The 20,463-nt window shown below is 39.3% G+C and overlaps 3 protein-coding genes across 9 annotated transcripts in view; 2 read left to right on the forward strand and 1 right to left on the reverse strand.

The window, feature by feature from the left end:
* Positions 1 to 93: 93 nt before the first annotated feature.
* hmox2b (heme oxygenase 2b) lies at positions 94 to 7,793 on the forward strand. Of its 5 annotated transcripts, none has more exons than XM_036590023.1 (7): positions 94 to 185; positions 981 to 1,096; positions 1,453 to 1,592; positions 1,739 to 1,856; positions 2,463 to 2,954; positions 4,332 to 4,452; positions 4,598 to 7,793. In XM_036590023.1, the coding sequence occupies exons 3-7, from the start codon at positions 1,492 to 1,494 to the stop codon at positions 4,723 to 4,725; spliced, it is 960 nt and encodes a 319-aa protein (XP_036445916.1). In that variant the 5' UTR covers positions 94 to 185; positions 981 to 1,096; positions 1,453 to 1,491; the 3' UTR covers positions 4,726 to 7,793. The 5 variants fall into 5 exon arrangements, with proteins under 5 accessions (XP_036445916.1, XP_036445921.1, XP_036445920.1 ...); XM_036590028.1 differs by having other exon boundaries at positions 1,478 to 1,592; XM_036590027.1 differs by having other exon boundaries at positions 142 to 185; positions 985 to 1,096.
* On the reverse strand, positions 7,507 to 16,318 carry dnaja3a (DnaJ heat shock protein family (Hsp40) member A3a). Of its 2 annotated transcripts, none has more exons than XM_036590020.1 (11): positions 16,099 to 16,318; positions 15,255 to 15,391; positions 15,017 to 15,100; positions 14,691 to 14,900; positions 14,185 to 14,337; positions 13,952 to 14,099; positions 13,547 to 13,611; positions 11,223 to 11,351; positions 10,988 to 11,103; positions 10,798 to 10,895; positions 7,507 to 8,666 (listed from the first exon to the last, which is right to left on the reverse strand). In XM_036590020.1, exons 1-11 carry the CDS (start codon positions 16,301 to 16,303, stop codon positions 8,644 to 8,646), a joined length of 1,368 nt encoding a protein of 455 aa, XP_036445913.1. In that variant the 5' UTR covers positions 16,304 to 16,318; the 3' UTR covers positions 7,507 to 8,643. The 2 variants fall into 2 exon arrangements, with proteins under 2 accessions (XP_036445913.1, XP_036445912.1); XM_036590019.1 differs by having other exon boundaries at positions 15,255 to 15,394.
* LOC118821423 (mitochondrial import inner membrane translocase subunit tim16-like) overlaps positions 15,623 to 20,463 on the forward strand; it is a 159,334-nt gene continuing 154,493 nt past the window's right edge. Inside the window, exons 1-2 of one of the 2 annotated variants that reach the window (XM_036590014.1) lie at positions 15,623 to 15,719; positions 17,383 to 17,683. In XM_036590014.1, the coding sequence (XP_036445907.1) occupies positions 17,624 to 17,683 (60 nt within the window). In that variant the 5' untranslated portion in view covers positions 15,623 to 15,719; positions 17,383 to 17,623. The remainder of the gene's footprint in view (positions 15,720 to 17,382; positions 17,684 to 20,463) is intronic. The other variant, XM_036590016.1, reaches the window with a different exon arrangement.

Here is a 20,463-nt window from a genome sequence, read left to right on the forward strand (position 1 = left end):
ATCATCCCATATTCCTAGACTCACATATTCGCTGATCTACAAATCATGTTCTAAAATTTCAGCATGTGTATGATTTGTTGGCCGCACAGCGTCCTACTGAAGCTGCGCTTGACAAACACGTGGTATCAAACTGGCGAATAAGCGCTGCCCTCGTTTAAACTGGAAATACGAAGTAGAAACTAAAGGTAAGCATGTTTACTTACTCTGGTGAGCATCACATTTACAAGTAACATATGTTACACACGTGTTTATTCAGCTTGTGTGGCTGTAACTATAGAGCAGGCTATAGCTGATCATTGCGAGTTCTCCATGTCAACAAAGGCGACTGGGAACCGCTAATTTGGCTAGCTAGCTAACGTTAGGAATTTAGCTTCATATCGCTAAAGCAGCTCTTGCTAATCCTGTTAATTACAGTAAACTAAACGGTTAACCGGCTAGCTGACGTTAGTTAGCTAACTAGCTGGCTATATTTCTGGTTATGCAGTTAACATTACCTGCTAACCTACCAGCTGACGAACTGCTTCATAAACTGATTAACCGCAGATAGTGACGTTGGCCATCTGATTGATCTGCTTATTTTACTGCCATCCAGATCCTCCAGATCTGTGAAGCGTTGCGGAGTGGTGTCCTTACCCCTAGCCAAGCACTTTGTAAAAATAATCAAATGTGGTAGCTAAATAGCTAGAGAGCGTCTGATTTACCTAGCTGTCTCCTCGTATTCACTGTTCACTGTAAGTGGCAAACACTAGAACAAATGTTTTTTGGTCGTGATTGTTCTGTTGTTATGTTTCTACTTCGCATGCTTAGCTCAAACTGTTGTGTTGTAAACAGGCCTGTTACTGGCCTCAGTGACGCCTTAGGGATAGAACGTTTTCCCCTTTTATTGCCATTGCTGTTCATACTGTGTCAGCTGTTTCTCTTATTTACTCCCACTCATTCAACTGTCTGTTTAACTGCGGTATTCCATATATCTTTGTAAGGTAGAGGAGCTCTCAGCTGGACTGTGGATGCTTGTACATCGCTATCAATAACACTACAAGGAGAGCTTTTTCTTCTGACCACAAACCTGTGTTCTGCGCAACATCTCGAGATAAAGGTAACATACTGGAGATGGTGATCATGTTTTAGAAGTATGTTCATGTACTGGTAACTTTTAGGACTTATTAATTACATAAATGTCTTTGCGTTATCAGGATCAAGCCTGTTCCTAATTGTATAAGCCAGACTATGTTCTGATAAAGATTGTAATCTTTTTACATGATTGTACTGAAAGCTTCAACCTTGAGCATTTGAGCTTTGGTTTAAATAGTAATATTGAATTTCCTTTTGATATACATAATCTTTCAGATTTAGACTCATCTTAACTCTGAATCAGTGAATATTGGATTCACAGTATTGATTTTGATGAAGTGTTTTTGCTTTAATAACATGTTCTATCTTTTATGCTGATAGTAACAATCTAGTGATAATTTACCAGTCAGTGGAGACAGAATGTCAGAGATGTCTGCTGTGAAGACAGAACACTCTGGAACGAGTGCAGCAAATGGCAGTGGCCTTGTATATGAGGACAAAGAGGGAAATGAGAATGTGAGGTACTGTTTTCTTTTTCTGACAGTTACATGGAGAAAACATATTAGAATGTCATAATTAAGTCTTATCTGTTGCTTTTTTTCTGATTGGTATGTTTGAGTAGACAAAGTCATCATTTATGTCGGCTTAACAAAACATTGTGTTACAGACCTGAAGATCTTTCTGAGATGTTGGCAGCAGGGACCAAAGAAGTTCACGAGAAGGCTGAAAACACACAGTTTGTCAAAGATTTCCTTCGGGGGCGCATACGCAAGGAGCTCTTTAAGGTTAGATTTTAAATGTAAAATGACTCCACAGTTTCGTACTGTTAAAGAGGCACACATAGTTGAAGTGGTTTCTTACTGTGAAGACAGTGTAGAGGAATTTAGTGAACTTTCATTAGATCCTATAAAGCTGGCAACAAGCTAACAGGGAATGAGCAGGCATGTGACTCATTTCTTTGTAAGAGAGAAGTGAAAGCCAGTGAGTTAGGCTGTCTTCCAGTGTCTTAGCAAAAGTAGACTCTTTGAGGTGTAATGCAGTGGTGAGATGATGGCAACCAAAGTTTTATGCTTCTCCTTACATGCCTATATTTGCTACATCTTAAAGTACTTATTTACCGCTGTATCACCAGTGCATACTTCGTGTTTTGCAGAGTTGTCTTACATTGGTGGCTTTCAATTCCCTGTTCAGAACCATCAAGTCACTTTCCACAATTCTCATTGCTAGCTCATTTTCCAGCTAAAAAGGATGTGAATATAGAAAAATTTCTATCTTTTGTCTTCTTATTCAGAAATGACCTACAGTGTGGAGTTTTAAAAAAAAAATCACACCTACAGTTCTGAAAAATAATAATAAAAATAAATAAATAAACAATATTGGTTTATCCGCAGCTTGGGGCAGTGGCCCTGTACTACACTTACACAGCCATGGAAGCAGAGATTGAGAGGAACAAGGATCACCCCAACTTTGCCCCACTCTACTTTCCCAATGAGCTGCATCGCCATGAGGCGTTGGCCCAGGACCTGGAGTATTTCTATGGAGAGGACTGGCAGAACCAGGTCAGCTGTTCCCCAGCCACTCAGCACTATGTGGACCGCATTCATGAAGTCGGGCAAGATGATCCTGTCTTGCTGGTGGCCCATGCTTATACTCGCTATATGGGTGACCTCTCAGGGGGTCAGGTGCTGAAAAAGGTGGCACAGCGTGCCCTGAAGTTGCCGCCTACTGGGGAAGGGCTCAAGTTCTACCAATTTGATGGCATCCACAGTGCTAAGGCATTCAAACAGCTGTACCGGAGCCGCATGAATGAACTGGAGCTGGACACTGACACCAAGGAGAGGATTGTTAAGGAGGCCATTTTGGCCTTCCAGTTCAACATGGAGGTATGAGGATATAAATGCATTTTTTTATTTGATAAGAGCAGTTAAAAGAAGTCATCATGTTTGTTTTGTTTCGCAGTCAAATATTATTGACGTGTCTCATCACAAGCATGTGTGCTTACCACATCAAAATAGGAGTATTTGGACCCACTATTTTAGAATTTTTTTTTTCCAGATTATGGACTAATGTGAGCCCTCACTCATCCTCATTTAGCATCCCTCACTTGCAACTATATGCTTTTGCTTTTTTTGGTATTTCCTCACCAATGTCAGTTTCCTCAACAATGTCATTTCCCACCCACCAAGTCTCTCTTATCGCACGCATGATAGAAGGATGAGTGTTAACTTTATGCTTGCGCCATGACACATGAAGCCAGCTACTGGATCTTTTCAAGCTGACACTCATGCAGCATTGTAGGACAGCTGAATGTACTTCCTTTCCACTCAGAGAGCAGCAGCAGGGCTAGTGTGTGGGGCTGGATGTGATATTGTAATGAGAATACATGTCTGGGGACAACTTGTAAAACTTTTGCTGCTGCGGCAAGATAGTGCAGTGTTCTAGTATTTTAGTTCTAGTGTGTGTTTTAATATAGAGCCCATTCAATAACACAAGCAAACCGAGTTAACTCGCAAAAGACTGTTGTTAGCTGGACAGATCTGTTTTCCCTTGCAAGAGATAATGTTTTTTTTACTGCATGTAACGTTCTCTGCACATGCAACACACATCTACAAGCTTATGTGGAGTTTTTTGGGGGTACTTCTCAGCTGTGCTAACAGATTTGTGTTTGTCAATGTTGACACGCACACCATCTATTTGGAACTCTACATTAATAAGGTGTTGGATTGGTTTAGAAATTTCACACTGTTTTTCTCCCTGTAATATGTCTACATTCCCTCCCACTCTTAACCCAAAATTTCTCGTGATTGTCCCCAGATGTTCTTGTTACAAGATTCCGTCTGGCCCCTATGGGACTACAGCAGGGCCATTTATGCTGTCTTGGACTGACCATGGATAGCTGTGACACTGTCAATATTAAAAACTTGGGTTTCAGTGTAAGGACCCTCACTGTGTCTCAAGTTGAGTTCTTTCATAGTGCCTAGTAGTGTAGCCACTTTTAGTGCAAGTAGTGTGTTCACACTAGAACATGAAGAGCGACGTAGTGTGCTATGAATACCCAGATGACGTACTAGAAGTGCTGAAAAATGAAATGTGGAACGTGGCACACTGCACTCCACAGTTGCAGGCTGCCCAATGTACTATAAGGTTTAAAGACCCATTTGAGATTCAGCCCATCATTTAATGTGCCTTAAAATCAACGTAACCCTAAATCTCTGCTTCCACCTGATTTTTCTTTTTTTTTAATTCTGCTTTTAATGCAGATTTTCCAGGAGCTGGAGGAGATTGGAAAAACTATTCAGGAGGATGTTTTAGATGCAGGTCCAATCCATGGTGACATGCAAGGAGACATTAGCAAATGCCCTTACTATGCTGCCAAGATGGGTAAGCAAGATCTGACAACTAATCTGGATACATCTGCAGCATTTACAAACATTTGCCAAATGACTGTTGAACCTGCTGAAGTGACTTTGTTAAGGTAGTGGTGTTTTTTCATGCATCTGTTTTTCTACCCTCTTTCCTGTTGTAGCTGCCAGTGGAGGATCAACATATGTTTGTCAAATGGCCTTGGCCTTCCTCAGAAACCCCACAGGTCAAGTTCTGTTGGCTGCATGGATTGCTGCCCTTGCTGGATTGGCTGCCTGGTACCTCATTTGATCCATTCATCCGTTGGTCGAAGAAAACCTGTGTAGAATTTAATATTTTATGCTGATGTAGGAACACTTCTCCCTCTGCTCAAATTGTGGTTTTAAGAGAAACGGTAATACTTCTACTACTAGTGTCAGACTTGAAGGATGACCTATAAAAAATGAGTTACATAGAGGATTTGCTTTGTGTCTAATAGGCACGTTCTTCATCCACTTCTACCTTTAAAATCTTTTGTGTTACATCTGCCTTTTGGTTGTTTGCCCACTGATTTCCATATTCATGTGTTTACTCAGTGTCTTCATATGGAAGGTAGCATAGGTTATTTTGAATGAAGATGTAGTTAATCCTATTGAGACTCTTCATATTAAGTTGAAAATTACCAGAACAGTTACTTGGATAAAATATTATAATTAAAATAACAGATTTAGTTATAGACCTATGGAAGCACATCAAAACTAAAACAAACTAATATGTGAAATGGCAGTGTATTTGTATGTTTGCATTTAAATTTCCCACTCATATTTGCAGTGTTTGAGCTCAACGGTCATCTACATGGTTAATGAGTAGCTTTATTTAAATTAAAATGCAAAATTTCTGGAACTGCATATTTATGCTTAATGTGATTATGCAATAATTATGTCAAATGATAAAACAGAATTTATCTTATGTGCATTTATCACACTCTTAATAATTAATTTAGATTGCATTATCAAAAAAAGCACAAAGCTAGAAAAGGGCAGATTCAAATGTAAATGGTGGAACAGCACCTCTTTGCAATTACATATTCTTGCCTACTGTGCTCATTCTGTGTCATCAGATTGAATTTTCATTTTCACAGACTTCCCAACCTGTCAATCATGCTGTCAGGGCAGGGCCAATCTAAAAACATGGCAGCTGAAGAGTTTGTAGCTACTCTCATCTTAGCAGATGTGGCGAAGAAGAGAAATATAGCCAATTTTGATGCTAAATGTCTTTTATACATGACTCCATAAAAAATGGTTTAACTGATCATGTGGCGAAGTTTTTTGGTCTAGTTGATAAAAATGAGGCTAAACTTGGCTTCCTATTTGCCAGCTTCTTTTTTAAATTGCAAACATACAAATACATTGCCATTTTACATATTACATTTCCATTTTAGTTTTGATACCGATATGCTTCCATATAGACCAGGCTCACTTACTAACAGTTTTAGTAAATGTGTAAATTTTATTTGCTAATTGATCCAGATTCACTGTAAGTCATTCCTGCCTCCTGAACCTGCTTTTTAAATAAAAGACTTTGTTATGCATGACCTAGTTTATCTGCAGGGCAGATAATCGCTTAAAGGTATCTAGTATTTCTTGTAATAACAGTTAATATAAAAGATTGTATTTTAAGAGGACATTAATAAAGGAAGGGCCCTGTTGGTTTGGATTGTTCTACAGTTCAGTTTACTTACTTGAAATGGTCATATAGTGACCGAATTTTACTGTAAACCTAACCACCATTACACCCAGTTCAGTTTGTAATGCATAGCTAATGATGGTTTTCATTTTGTCTAGCTTTATGTATAAAGAATCACATTACTACTTTTTATAGCAGGTGACAGTGCTACACCCAAAATGACTGTAATGGATGAGCCTAAAGATCTTTTGACTAGAATAGTTATTCTGACAGTGAAATGAGAATGAGTGTATTGAGTTAAATGAGTATACATTGGTAATAATTATTTTTCCCCAGTATGCTTCCATGGAAAGGATATTTTTGACAGTATGTGACTGACTGATGCAGTTTTAAGCAGAATGCTATGCAGTTATGTTGCACTGGACGGAGTATGTTAACTGTCCTTTTCTGCATCCTTTTACATAACAGGCCACTGATCGTTCTGTTTGACATGCCATTTAGCTCCTGTACCATGATTTTTTCAGTTAGTTAGAGGACAAGTTGTCACATTGTTCCCTTCATATTTACACAGATCTCTAGATGTAAAAACCACTGTTAACAGTATTTTTTTTCAAAAATAAATGTTCCATTTTTTATGAAGCTGATATAAACAAAATGGTTTTTGATATAGTTACTGCTTGTGTATGTCAAATGGGCTGGTGGTCTTCTTGAGTACATTAATGCTGAAGTTCTAAAAGAAAGTCTTCACAAACTGCTTCTATTTTGCACATTGAGTTTTCAGGAGTGCACTACTATACAGCATCTTAATTAGTATGACTGAGTTTCTTTTGGCTGTCAGTTTTCTTTTTGTAATTAGTTTCTGGTCATGTATTTTAATAAATGAATAGTATGAAATGTGACATTTTGAAACCAAAGGATGAGCCACATGCAGATTTCCTCTTTGTGAACTTCAGTTTATAGTTTCCATTTTCCCATGAATCTAAAGCACAAATGGATACTTTGGATTTTGTTCATGCCATGTAAACACTATCTGTGGTAGTGTGTTCTATTGAGGTTGAGAGCTATTGTGTTTTTCTTGAAGGTGCATAACTGTAGGATTATGTTTACATTTACTGAAAAGATCAGGGGTACATTTTACAGTGCGATTTATGTGCTAGCTAGATCAAGTCTGTCTAAACATAAACATTCATACAAGATAATCCTCACTTTGGGCTTAGTTATCTAGCACTGCTAAGAAATCTTACTTTGTAGAATACCTCCTAGGTTGCATGTGTTACTGACATTCCTATGTATCCTTTTTTCCAAAAGGCTTTTTCACAAGTTCAGGCCAGTTGGCTCCTAGGAAATAAATGCTATGAACATTGTTGAATGAATCACTTTGGCAAAATGATCAGGCAATAAAAGATCAAACATCCATAGAGTTTTATTACAACACAGTGTGACATACCCACAGCAGCTTCCAGAAGCAATAGACCAGTTGTTCATTAATTCATTCCTACATATTGCACTGACATTGTATTGAGGACTACAATGTAACGGAACAGTTAACATTAATAGCTGGATAAGTAACTGTTATTGCTGACAAGGGTCTCTACTAATAAAACATGTAATTCTAAGCCTGTCCTTCCAAAACTTAATTTTAACAACCAAGAGTTGAGTCTGTGAAGAATAAAATCATGATTTACCTGAATCAACCCTACTTTGTGTTCCTGTTTTATTCTAAATCTGCACATTTTCCAAAACAGTATTAATATACACCTGTCATACATGTTGAATTTTATTATATATCACTGATATCTCAACAGTGACGCACTGAAAGCTTTAAATAACGACTGCTATTTTACAGAGCTTGTGAGGCAGAACAGAGGTTATTCCACCTTCTTTTCAGTATGATCTAAGGTCTGAAAATGACAGGGCACTCTCAGGAACTTAAACATACACAATCTCTGTAGGGAAATTTAATATTGTTACACCTGAATACAACCTGGCGGCCACTATTCACTCTTAGTCCCAGACATGTTGGGAGCATAGATGAAAACACAATTGGCCTCTTAAAGCACATTCTGGAATAAAGGACAAGTGTATATTTTTAAAAGGAAGGTTCCATTAATGGGGCACACAATGACCAAAATCATTTTAAATGAAACTTAATTCTGTATGAAGCCAGGTCATGTATGAGAAGATCTGTTTAAGGGTTCCAAGAATTCCTCAAGAGGCCAGCTGAAATCCTTCCACAATTACTGCAGACTAGAAGATACTGCATATCTAGCTAGCCAGATAACGGTTACTATAACCTAAGGCCTTTTATAACATCATCCTCTTCCAAGGGTCTGAGAAGCCAGCAGTCCTGTCATTAAACGGTGTACCCACACCTGTCTGCTGTGATATGGCTGGGAAAAATCATGAGGTCAATGTGGTAGCCAACCTCACCACACTCTCTCTTGCTTGTATTTCTGCATGTCCATATAGCAGTCTCTCATAGCCATTTTGTTGCAACTACCCTGGATCCTCTTCACCACATACACATACAGGTCTCCTGGTCTCCTAGTTTCCTGTATATCTTTTACCTGAGAAAAAGAAGACCAATATGAATCAGTGTTCTGTAAACCTGTGGAACCATATCTATGCAGCTGGCAAAGATCGGTCTCACAGCAACATTTAAGAAACAGGAAACAGTCAAACACTTCAAAAGCAAATTGCAACATTCTGCTGACGAATGATCCCAGCATGGCTTTTATTAAGGATATGTTCAAAGTGGCCCAAATCTGTTGTTTTCCTTTCATGCAACACAGACCTGTGTTTTATCTAGCAGTTTGAACAGCAAAACACACTTGGGGACATATTCATTAAAGTTGTGTTTAAAAAGTACAGATTTTACCATCTTTAATGATGTACTAAATACTCTGTTTCAGCTTTAGTGCGTGAAATTTAGCGCCAGCCAACCAGCATTTAATTTACAAATATGAAGCACACCCTAATTCATGCAAAATGTTTTGGTAGGGGGCCAATAAAACATTCTGCAGCCTGTGAGCCAATAGCTGTGTTCATAGGTAGATTCTGAGGTTAAGATATGGAGTTAATTTTGTGCCAAAATGTTTACGAGAAGATCATGATGTTTGAGAGAGGAACGTTCCGGTTTGAGAAGACAGTGGCGTTCTGAGCGCGCGGCTAATGAACTTCAATGCATTTGTCAGCATGAAATGTGCAGGTAAACACCTTCGGATTTGCTCAACAAAACATTCTGGTTTCATTCAAAACTTGAAAATCTGCACAATAATGCATTTCCTTTCAGAGCTCGTACCTGCAAAACACTGGTTTTCATTCAAAACTCGAAACTTGCTCAATCGTACTCTTCACCTTCAAAACTCGTATGTACGCGCAAATCATCTCTGCTCTCAACTCCACAGGACGCTCTCGAGTTTCACATCTGTGTAAAATGTCTGAACGTTTGTGTCAAAACTCCAGCCAATCAGAGCTGTCGAGGGGCTGTTCCTGTCAGTGCACCAATCATGGCATCTTTTCTTAAGCAGCTTTATGCCAATTGGTCAAGGTACGTTCATGGCTGTGGTACCGGAACATTCCTCTCTTAAACGTCATGATCTTCTCTCAAACATTTTGGCACAAAATTAACTCCATATTAAGGAATCAATGCACTGCTGGCCCTACTGACCAAACCTTATAGTGTTTAAAATTACAGTGACTGAAAAGAATAACCTTTGCTATAAAACATTTTTTTAATTGTAGAATGATGTGCGTTATTGTGTAGTGTGATTATTTTCCTAAAATAACATAACATATTTAAATCCTGTATTATTGTAGTCGATGAGATGTTTTTGCATTAGCTGTGTTTTATATTGTTTGTGTTTTGGTTGGTGTCCGTACTATAAAACAAAAGCACAGTGTAATATGTCTTTAAATGGAATACAGAACTGTTGCACCATTTGTTTATATCAATGTGCATGTCAAGTAAGTATATCTTACTTTTGTACTGGATTGCCACATGCACAGATCATTAGCATTACTGTTATTTTCTATTTTTATACAATGTTCCGGTGTCATAGATGACATTGATAAATGTTTTGGTTAATAAACGGCAAATCAAGCTTTTTTTTTCACATTGCTTAAATTTACACACACTCCTATCAGACATGAATTTAATCATACAGGTTCACCAAAATGAAACAAAAGCTTCAATAGAGAGTGTTTCTATTCAGCATTACAATATCTCAATTTTGGCTTTACTAGCAACATTCTCCATATCAAGTGAATGAAAAAAAACTTTCCTTTCTCTGTTTGATCAACTTCCACAATTAAAACAAGCGTAGAAATTCAAAGTTTAACCTCTTCTATGAAAGAGGGGTAATTTACTGTTTGTCCTCCAAGTTTACAGCAGCAGTTCGCACAAGTTGATTTTCACATCGCATGAAAGGACTGATTGCTGGATGATTTTTGTTCTGCATGTGCGGGTATTTTCTTTAATTTGGTTCCTCTTGGTTCTTCTCCCCCTCCAATGGTCTGGTACTTTTTACCATTGCTTCCCCAGTTCAGACAATCAATGCAAGCCAGCTCAATTTTGCTTCAGCAGAGATAATTGCATTATAGACCAAAATGGCAGGTTTTTAAGACACTTCAATACTATGCTTATTAGAGCAATTTGCACTTTGCATTTATGGTGTAGGGTGTGTGTGAAATTCTTACCTGTAGTGGTAGTGGTAACACCATTAACAGTTCCTTCCACATCTGTTTCATCTTCTGCATAGCTCATAATAAGGGCACGCTGTCTATCAGTCAGCATTCTGGCAGAGGACACAGAGTATAAGACCATTATTTCAATCAAGACTTGATATTTAAAGACAAAGAGGAAGCTTTAAGACAGAAAGTGTCTTACTTGGGGACTCGAATCTTAATGTGGATGTAATGATCCCCATAACCATAGCCACTGATTCGTGGTATTCCCTTTCCAGAAAGCCTCATTCTCTGGTCTGCCTGAACACCAGCTGGGATCTACAAAACATTTCACCATGGTAAAGTAATTTTCAGTTTCCCTCACAATATGCTATTCTCTGAGAAGGCTTTGGCATAAAAGGAATGCTATGTCATTTCTGGGGAAAGGAGTTACTCACAGCAAGGTTGATGGTCTCATAGAGTCCTTGTGCTCTGACTGTCCCTCCCAGGATAGCCTGAGCAACAGAGATTAAAACGTCCGAATGGATATCTGCCCCATCTCTCCTAAACACAGGACTCTTCTGGACCTGAGGGTCAAAACAAAAAATTAAAAGGAGAGTTCCACTAAAATGCTTATTTTGGGGTTGGTACTTTGGAACATCACTCAGCAAGGCCTAAAAACCCTGTTAGAAAGTTCAAAGCATTCTTTAAGTATGCAAGAAAACAAGCACACAACAGAAAGCACTTTTTTACATAAGAATACAATAATCAAACTGGCACAGATTCAACCAGTTGCTTTACTTCTGTTTAACGCTTTATTAGCCAAGCCTTATGATATTTCTCATTTGTTCTTCCTATCTTCTTTTCTGTTTTTCCTTTAAGGGTCTTCACAGCACTCAGTTCTATAACATTACCTCTTTTATGCTAATCAATGAATAGCTAGCTACATCAAGTGTTATTTAAACAAATGTATGAATGGTCATAGATAGGACTTAAGTGACTATCTCTTCAAGACATTTTGTTTGCGCAAGCCATTTTCAGTAGTGTCCTGGAGGGCCTAACTGATATTTACAAGAATTCTTCAGATTTCAGGTTGCCATCTTTGTTAACGAATAAAACATTATTTAATCATTTTAATTCTTTTTAATTTAAAATTAGTCAAACTTAGGCTTGTACTGAACATAGCCAAACAAAACTGAGAGGATTGTTTACTCAAGCGTTCCAGTCTACAATGCCTACAACAGAAATGGACAATGGCTGTGCTACCCCTTAAAGACGAACTTCACCCCACTATTTTCAGCTAACTCCATCAACTTTGGAAAATGCTCAAAAATGGGAGGGGCACTGCAGCGATCGACAGGTTTGGAGGTGGGGCTGCGAGGGGACCTGGTGGGCTGGGCTGCTGTGTTTTTAGAACTAGCGCACGTTAGCTACGGAGAGGTCTTACGAGGCTGACGATTTTCTCTATTACCATCCCCATCTTCGACGACTGAAAGTGGTTCTGATCAGGCAGCGCGTCTTGAGCCTTAACAGTAAGAGCCACTGACTCAAGCCGCCGAAGAGTTAACATAGTGCCAGAAAATGATTAGCAGCGAGTGGGAGAGACATTTGAACGATAGAACATACCCTAAAACCGTGACAGCTAGCTTCTAATTATCTGTTCAGCATGTCCATATTCGATATAACCCGAGTCCTGATTACTTAAATGCCTTGAATTCCGAATGAATAAAGTGGATTTCTTTGAACATTGACTAAGTTTTATTCAGTTTGACATCAAGGTCGTAGACTGCATCACCGGTCAGCCAGGGTTTGCTGCAGTGGCCCTAAATCCTTATGTTCTGCAAGCTGTTCATGGCACTTACCGGTGTTACATCAGAGCCAGTTCCCCTTTAGCTCACGTTTCCCTTTATAAACTGATACTCGGGCATGCGCACTCACTGAACAGAAAGCAACAGCAAGCAACACTGGAAAGCGGGAAAAAAAGTTTGAGAAAGGCTGTACGGACAAAAGGCTGCCACAGTCAGTAACAATGGCCAGTCAACGTTAACCTTTCCTTTGTTTCGCTTTTTGTAGTTTCAATGTTGCTTGCCGTTGATTTCTTTTCAGTGAGTCGCACAATTGAGGGTGTGTGAAAGGAAGCGTGAATAGGATGCGAGACCGGCAATTTTATGGAGACTTGCATGAATCCTCACTTAATCAGTCCAACATCTTTACTACAAACTAAGCTTAGATTAATTAGGTTATTTACAGTTGGTACAGACATCTGGCATATCACAGCCTTGTGAGGTGGTGCTGGGGGTATTTAGCTCAGCACCTGAGTGTGGTTATCTCCTCACTCCAGGGTCCTATGCTTTCATATTTAAGAGTGTGGCGTGAGTAGGGCATCATCAGGGGGCGGTAACGTTGTTTGCCTGATTTGCATACTGTGATGTGTCATTGTACTCCGGTGTCATTGTACAAGAGGGGCGCTGCAGATGTGGAACACATTTGTGTTCACATTTTAAGCAAAGCTGGTATATTTTATTTTTACAGAGCAGTGCATTTCAGCTGTTAATGAAAAAAAAAGGTCTCAGGTGTAGTTACTCTTTAAGGTTGCATGTTTAATTGCTTTGTACCCTGAACACAATGGCAGGCGTATAACACAGTGTAAATGTGAACTGTATTTTTTCCCTGTAGTTGTGCCTTCCCTCCTATAAAAATGAGCTGGGGAACACAAATGAGCACAGTATGAAACTAACATTCATTTACAATAGACAAATATACCAAATTACAACTCACTCACCCTAAACGTAATGAAGATTTCTTTATTTGCCACTGGCATCCTAACAGTCTGTCCATCCTCAATACCTATAAAAATCAAACCAACCGCATAAAGGTCACGCCACAATTTCAGGGGAACAAACAAGTCAATTGTGTTTTTTGAACAGTTCTCTAATTTTTCTGTTTTTTTCTTTTTCCAATAGTGAATATTTTGCAAATATTCTAATTCTAATCATCAAAAGAGTTTGTGAGGCTGAGGAAGTTGGAAGGCAGCACAACTTCATGTAGGCTAATCTGATTAGCATTAAGCTAACCAACTGTTAGTTACAGGAAAACAAGTGGTTGGACTTCAAATAACTAATTCATGCATAACAACCCTGGCGACTTTGTGTGCTAAAAAGCTGATATGAATGCTTGACTGACTCACCAGCAGGCACAGGTACCATAACAGTGCGTCTCTGCTTGGTCTGGCCTGTCCCATGGCATGCCATGCAGGGTGAGGTGATCACTGAGCCGCGGCCACCACACCGGCGGCAGGTAGAGCGCATTACAAAGGGTCCCGTGTTCACAGTCTCCTGCAAAAACACAAAATGCAAACTCACTGCTAGTCCTGCCATTGTATGCACAGCTTAAATTAGCATACCCAAAAGCATGGCTAACCATTCCAGTCCCATTGCACTGGTGGCAGTGCTGGATCTTGGAGCCAGGCTCATGGCCTTTGCCATCACAACGCTGGCAGGTGCCATCAATGTTGACTGTAATTTCCTTATTCACACCTTTGGCAGCCTGGGTGAAAGTCAGCTCCATGACATACTGGCGAAAAGGACAGAAGAGATGGAACACAGCTAATCAATGACAGAAGAACTGTGTCTATTTTTTTCACAACAATTTCTCTGCTTTACATTTTCTGAACTCAGCTTTAACAAATCTGGAAAAAAAAAGATTAACGCAGATCTCCTCAGTCATCATGTTCTTGAAAGTGAATCATTTTCTTTGAGAGCACACATACACATTTCTTCTCTAAGCCATATTTTCTCTTACTAAATTATGCTAATGAGGTTTTATCCATTATATGCTATGCTAATACTTAATAACACCAAAATTTGTACGCTAACAAATGACATAAGCAAACTCTCTGTTAACTACTATACCACTATGACACTGACCTCCTGAGGCTGACCAAAGATGCTGCTAAAGTCCCCAAAGCCTTGTCCACCAGAAAACTCCCCAAAAATCTTGCGAAAGAGCTCTTCTGGGTCCACGCTGGCCCCTCCACTCCAGTAATGCTGACTGGCTCCAGCTCCTGCCTGGCCTGCCTCAAACCCTGCTGACCCATATGTGTCGTACTGCTTCCTCTTCACTTCATCACTGAGCACCTACATTCAGGGAGAGGAGAACTGTCTCTTTGTCTTTGCTGCATTAAAGCAGTCATGACATGTATGTAAGACCTAACGCCTTAAAACTATGTGACATAAGAATCTGAAGATAAAACCTCATAGGCTTCAGCCAGCTGCGCAAACTTCTCCTTGGCCTGAGGGTCATCTTTGTTTGTGTCTGGATGATACTTCTTTGCCATCTAAAATGCAAAACAAACAGTCATCATTTATTGATGAGTTAAAGTTGTAAAGCTATTTATTTATTTATGTTAATTATTTGCATTTTCAGACCACATGCAATTGTAATCTGTCTATTACTACATTGATCTATCTGGGATCCGGCTGCTGTCTTACTTGGTAATAGGCTTTCTTAATTTCTTTTTGGGAAGCTGTGCGTGGCACACCAAGGATCTGGTAAAAGTCCTGTTTATTACTGGCAGAAGCACTAGTACGGAAAGACAGCTTGGAAATGACATGAAGAGAACTCCCACCTGCTGACCAACATTAAAAACAAAAAAATATTTCAGACAAGACATTAACGTGAGCTTTCTTTCTAGCCCTAAACTGTACTTCGCAACTCTATAAAATATATTCCATTCTATTTACTGTCACCCTTTGACTCAAACGTAACTTGCTGACCAAGGCCCTGTTTCCCAAAAGCATCTTAGTGTTACGCCCCAAACCGATTTAAAGTGTTCAGTGTGACGCTTGCACTACCATTTAGACCACACACACTGCCCTCTTTTCCTGCTACATCTCTTTCAAGTTGGCATGGTCACAATGATAAGCCAAATGACTCCTTCTGTCACACAACTGACTGTGAGTAAGTTGGGTATGCTGTGCCAAAGTCAGGATTCTCAACCTGAACCAGAGAACCATAACTATTAACTATTTGTTAAGCAGATTTATGAACGGGAATGAACTACTTAACTTTTCTAGCTAGCTGGGTATCTGGCTACTTGAAAACAAACCCTCGTGGTTTGTCACCTCACACAGATTCAAATAACAGTTAACTGTACCAGCGGTTAATCTTAACACTTGTTGTTGGACATGTGGGGGATAATGGAAAAAGGAAAAGTGCTTTTATGTGTATTCTGTATGAAGTAAACATATTTTGCTGTTAGCTAGCTAGCTATTAACATTTGGCCTTGCTAAGGTTAGCTAGCCAGCTAGCTTGGCAAACTGTGCAGCCGCTCACCTGACAGCCCTCTCAATGTCACGGCTTTCTGCGCTCCTTCGAGCATCATGCCGCCTCCCGAGCGGAACCCTCGGATTCCGATTTTGGAGACAGGCCGACTGCTTCCATTGCGGCATAAGGCAAGAGCGGAACAACTCCGCCGGTGGCCTGAGGACACGACCAATGTGACCCAGCGTGCTGAGCAACGAGCAGCAGAAGACGCCATCACTGCCTCTCAGCGGCCGCTTCGCCGACAAAACTGCGCAAGCGTAAAAAGTTTCACGCATGCGTAGCACTGAGTGAAACAAAGATATTTTGAGAACAAATAGAGTCTCTACTCAAGGGTGAAGTGGTCTGATGGTAGTAGGACGGTTGAATTCAGGTAACACCCCTAATATTTCAGAACAGGAATTCGTAAGCCCTCATAATTATCATTACTTTATTGTAAATTTGATTTTGAAAATGCATCCACGCACACCATGGTGATTACTACGACTATGCAATTTATTCATATTCAATACACATGCAGCAACATCTCATTTTCTTAGGGTGACAAAAGCAACAAAACCATGCCTCTGAGCTCAGGCGCCCCATTTTTTCCGAATTCATGTACATATAAACTGACTAGAAATTTAGAGCAGTACCCTCACAAAAAGATCAGTAGTTATTCTGTAGAGACTGTAAGTTCTCTGTAACGTTGTATAATACATCTGTATCATATAATAATAATAACAATAATAATAACAATAACAATAACAATAACAACAACAATAATATGTATAATACATCTGTATCATATAATAACAACAACAACAATAATAATAATAATAATAATAATAATAATAATAATAACAATAATATGTAACATTCTCACCTCCTAATATTCCAGTAATTCTATAGCATATATCGTAATTTTACGAATTTACCATATGATTCAACAAGAAATGCTGCAGGAATTCCTGCAATGTTACTACTTTTTTTTTTTTAAAGGGTACAAGTTCTGCTAGAATAGCACGTAGTCTTTTCAGTCTAAACATTTTACCACTTCATACCTCGTCACTGATCTGGCACAAAAAGAACATAAACAGATAAATCAGATTCGTGAGTTTTGAACGACGTCATTTGTAATGTATTGTAAAAAATAGTTATATGTTTCCTCAGACCATGCACGTATATACATATTTACGTGTTCATTTATTTTTGGCTACTTTGACCTCGGCTCTTTTCACATCCACTTTGTTTCTTATTTTATTTTATTTTATTATTTTTTTTATCCTTGGTTAATGTCTTGTTTTCCTTTGACAGCCCACCGTGTGAAGTGTTCAGAAAGTTTGGGTTGCTCTTTACCGGGCGACAGACTCTGCGATCTAAAAATACACTGGATGTGAAACGGACTATGAGCTTTTGACTTGAAGCTCAGCGAATCGGGGCAACAGGGCGCGCGCTGAAGGATGCGTAGTGAAAACGCAGCCCATTCGGCTCAATCCGAGACTGACAACAGACGGAGACACCCGGAAGGTACAAAAACAAAAGCGAAGAGACAAGAATGAACCGCTTCAAGACGTCCAAATTTAAGAATACGACTCCGAAGATACCTAAGAAAGATGTGAGTAGTGTTGCTACAGTGACATAAAACTGAGAGTTTTATGGTTTCGGCTAATCTCGCTTTTCGCTGTTCTGTGTGAGGGTTGCTGAACAGGCTAAACAGCGTCTAGAAATGTATGGAGGATGTCTAACTGTTGACTTCCTCCCTTATCACCCAATGTGCCTATATTTGGAAATCTCACGTATGTACACTCGTTCGTCTGCAATCACAGACTTATCAGTGTACGTTGTGCTTAAGTTTTGAATTAATATTGGATAGTTTATCAGAAGAGCGACTGAGCCTCCGTGATGCTTTCTGGTTTCCCATGCTGTATCGAATTGCCATTTCTACGTGCTCAAACGCAGGCTGCATTTTGCCTCACAGTGTATTACACACAAGGATCATAACTTAAACAGCAGCTTAAGAGGTGCTGTATTAGATCACTTAGAGGCATGTTTGTTTTTTCTTTTTGTAGACCTACGGGGTCGCTTTCGCTGTAATTTGCTTTGGGGTTTTACAGTAAGATCCAAAACCTTTAAGTCCGCTTCCTAGAGCTCCTAAATATGTCAATACATATGAAAAAGTTTTTGGGCCATCTTCCCTCATTACAGCTTGAACTTAGTCTATCATCGATTCCAGACGTTTCTTTAGAGCTCGAGAATCCTCGTTATTTTAGCTCTTTTAGAACCTGCTAATGTTGAAGTGTCATAGTATGTTTCACCTTGTTCAGGTGTTTTATCAGATGTTTCAAATGCATATATATTTAGTGGGGTTAAGGTGAGGTGACTGTGTTTGTAAAACAATGATTTCTCAAACAAGATGAACTAGAACTCACTTATCTCATTTTAATATAATGTATTGTTAAATAATAGGCATCCACATCCTAGCTGATGAGTGGTGAACAAGGCCATTTCTAAACTTTTGTCGACTCTTATTTCATAGTTCCATACAGCTCAATCTGAAATCATTTTGTATATAAGAATGAAAAAGTGTGTAAAATTTAATCAGGAAGAGATGTAAAGAAGTCATGGCTTCTTCATAAGAGTTTTATATCACAAAATACCCCCCCCCCAAAAAAAAACAAAAAAACAAATAAATAAATAATTAAAAACGCATGCAATGCCCTTTGTAGCTCTGGTACTCTAAGCGACCACTTACGTTGCTTACAACAAGAAACAACCCTGATGGTGAAATGAAAACTATTCTGTGCAGTGGGATTAGACATACTTGTACGTATAAAGTCCTACAAAGTTCTACAAGAGCTAAAAATGAGTCATTTCTTCTAACTAGAATGATTGTTGTTCCTGTGAGATTGGATTTACTCAGGAAACTCAAGACAGGTGTATTTGTTTATATCTTCTTCTCACCACCATAAACATTCTTCTTTTACTCACGAGTCACAAAGGTAGAAAACCTTGTCCAAGGCCACCAAGCTGAGCAGTGCAGCAGTGAGCATAAGAGCTGGCGTGGGTACAGTGGTCAGCTGTGATAGAAATTAGACCTGTCAGCTATCTCTTGTAGAGCTGCAGATGTACACTGGTTAGGGGTATCAGGTTGGATGGGCAATGCCAGGAACTGAACTTGCTGAAGCAATCACCTCACCACATCAGCCCTGACAACAAGATATTTTTGCGTGGTTTTGTTCATCTAAATGTGGCCCGAATTTCTGTGGAGGCTTTTCATATAGTTGTGTTGGTGAATGGACTGCATTGTTCCTGTGTTTCACTCTGGTGTTGATGTTTTGGCTCAATGTCCCAGTGTAGGAGTCTGCCTGAGAGGCAGTGCCATGCATATTTCAGCTTAAACCCAATCCTGTTAAGTTGACTGCCTTATGGTGGCGATCTGTCAAAGAAAGGACTGAATTGTGGCTGTCAGGCTGAACTTTTTTCACTCTCAACGGGATCTGAAAGATGAAATGCATGTTTTTATATTCAGGCCTTTCATACCACCACATTCAGTCAACGGAGTGCCTCCTCATCGGCGCTTTGTTGGACACGGGCATTGCATAATGGTTTCCCAGAGAGCACTGCTTGAGCATTCTTGCCCCTCTTCCTCTACTCTCTTACTTACAGTCTAAAGGACAGTTTTAACTGCCCGACTGTGTATCGCAGGAAGCCTTTTACGCTTCCTCAAGTTTCTGCTGTTTCAGAGAAAAAAGGCGTGCAGACTGTGTGTACATGCAGGCATTTCAACTGTCAGTTAGACTGCAATATGCCATCCATTTCCTCTTTCCTGTTTATAATGTTGTCAGAGCTTTTTACAGTCGTAGCTTTTTTGAACTGTTATAATGTTGTGTATTATATTTTATGAGAGACATAATGGTTTTCTCGGCTTGGATTGGAAGCAAGAGTGTTGGTTTGGTTCGGTCTGGTTGATTTTATTCATTCTGTCCATCATTACTCAAGCATCACATATTCATTTCCTCTGATAAACTCTTTATCTTTTTCCATCCTTGGTGCAGATGCAACCACCTGTGGCTTTTAACTCGTGTGCCCCTCACCTCAGCTCAGCTGATATTGCATAAACCTATGGTCGACCCACCCAGTAAACCAAAATAGCTTCTAATACTGAATGATTTTTTTAATACTGTGCACACAATTACACATATACACTTTCAGGCATATTAATGGGTGCCAAGATTGAGCCTAAGGCTGTGGAAGAGGAAATGTGCTTAAAAAGGCCTACGTGAGTTCCACAAAATGTTTGTTTAACATAATTCTTAATTAGCAAGCATTGGTTTCTTCTTTGGCCATAAAATGACCTCTTATATGGGATAAGAGGTTGATTTCTAGCCAAAGGAG

This window comes from Colossoma macropomum, unplaced genomic scaffold, assembly GCF_904425465.1.
Source record: "Colossoma macropomum unplaced genomic scaffold, Colossoma_macropomum, whole genome shotgun sequence".
Lineage (NCBI taxonomy): Eukaryota > Metazoa > Chordata > Actinopteri > Characiformes > Serrasalmidae > Colossoma > Colossoma macropomum.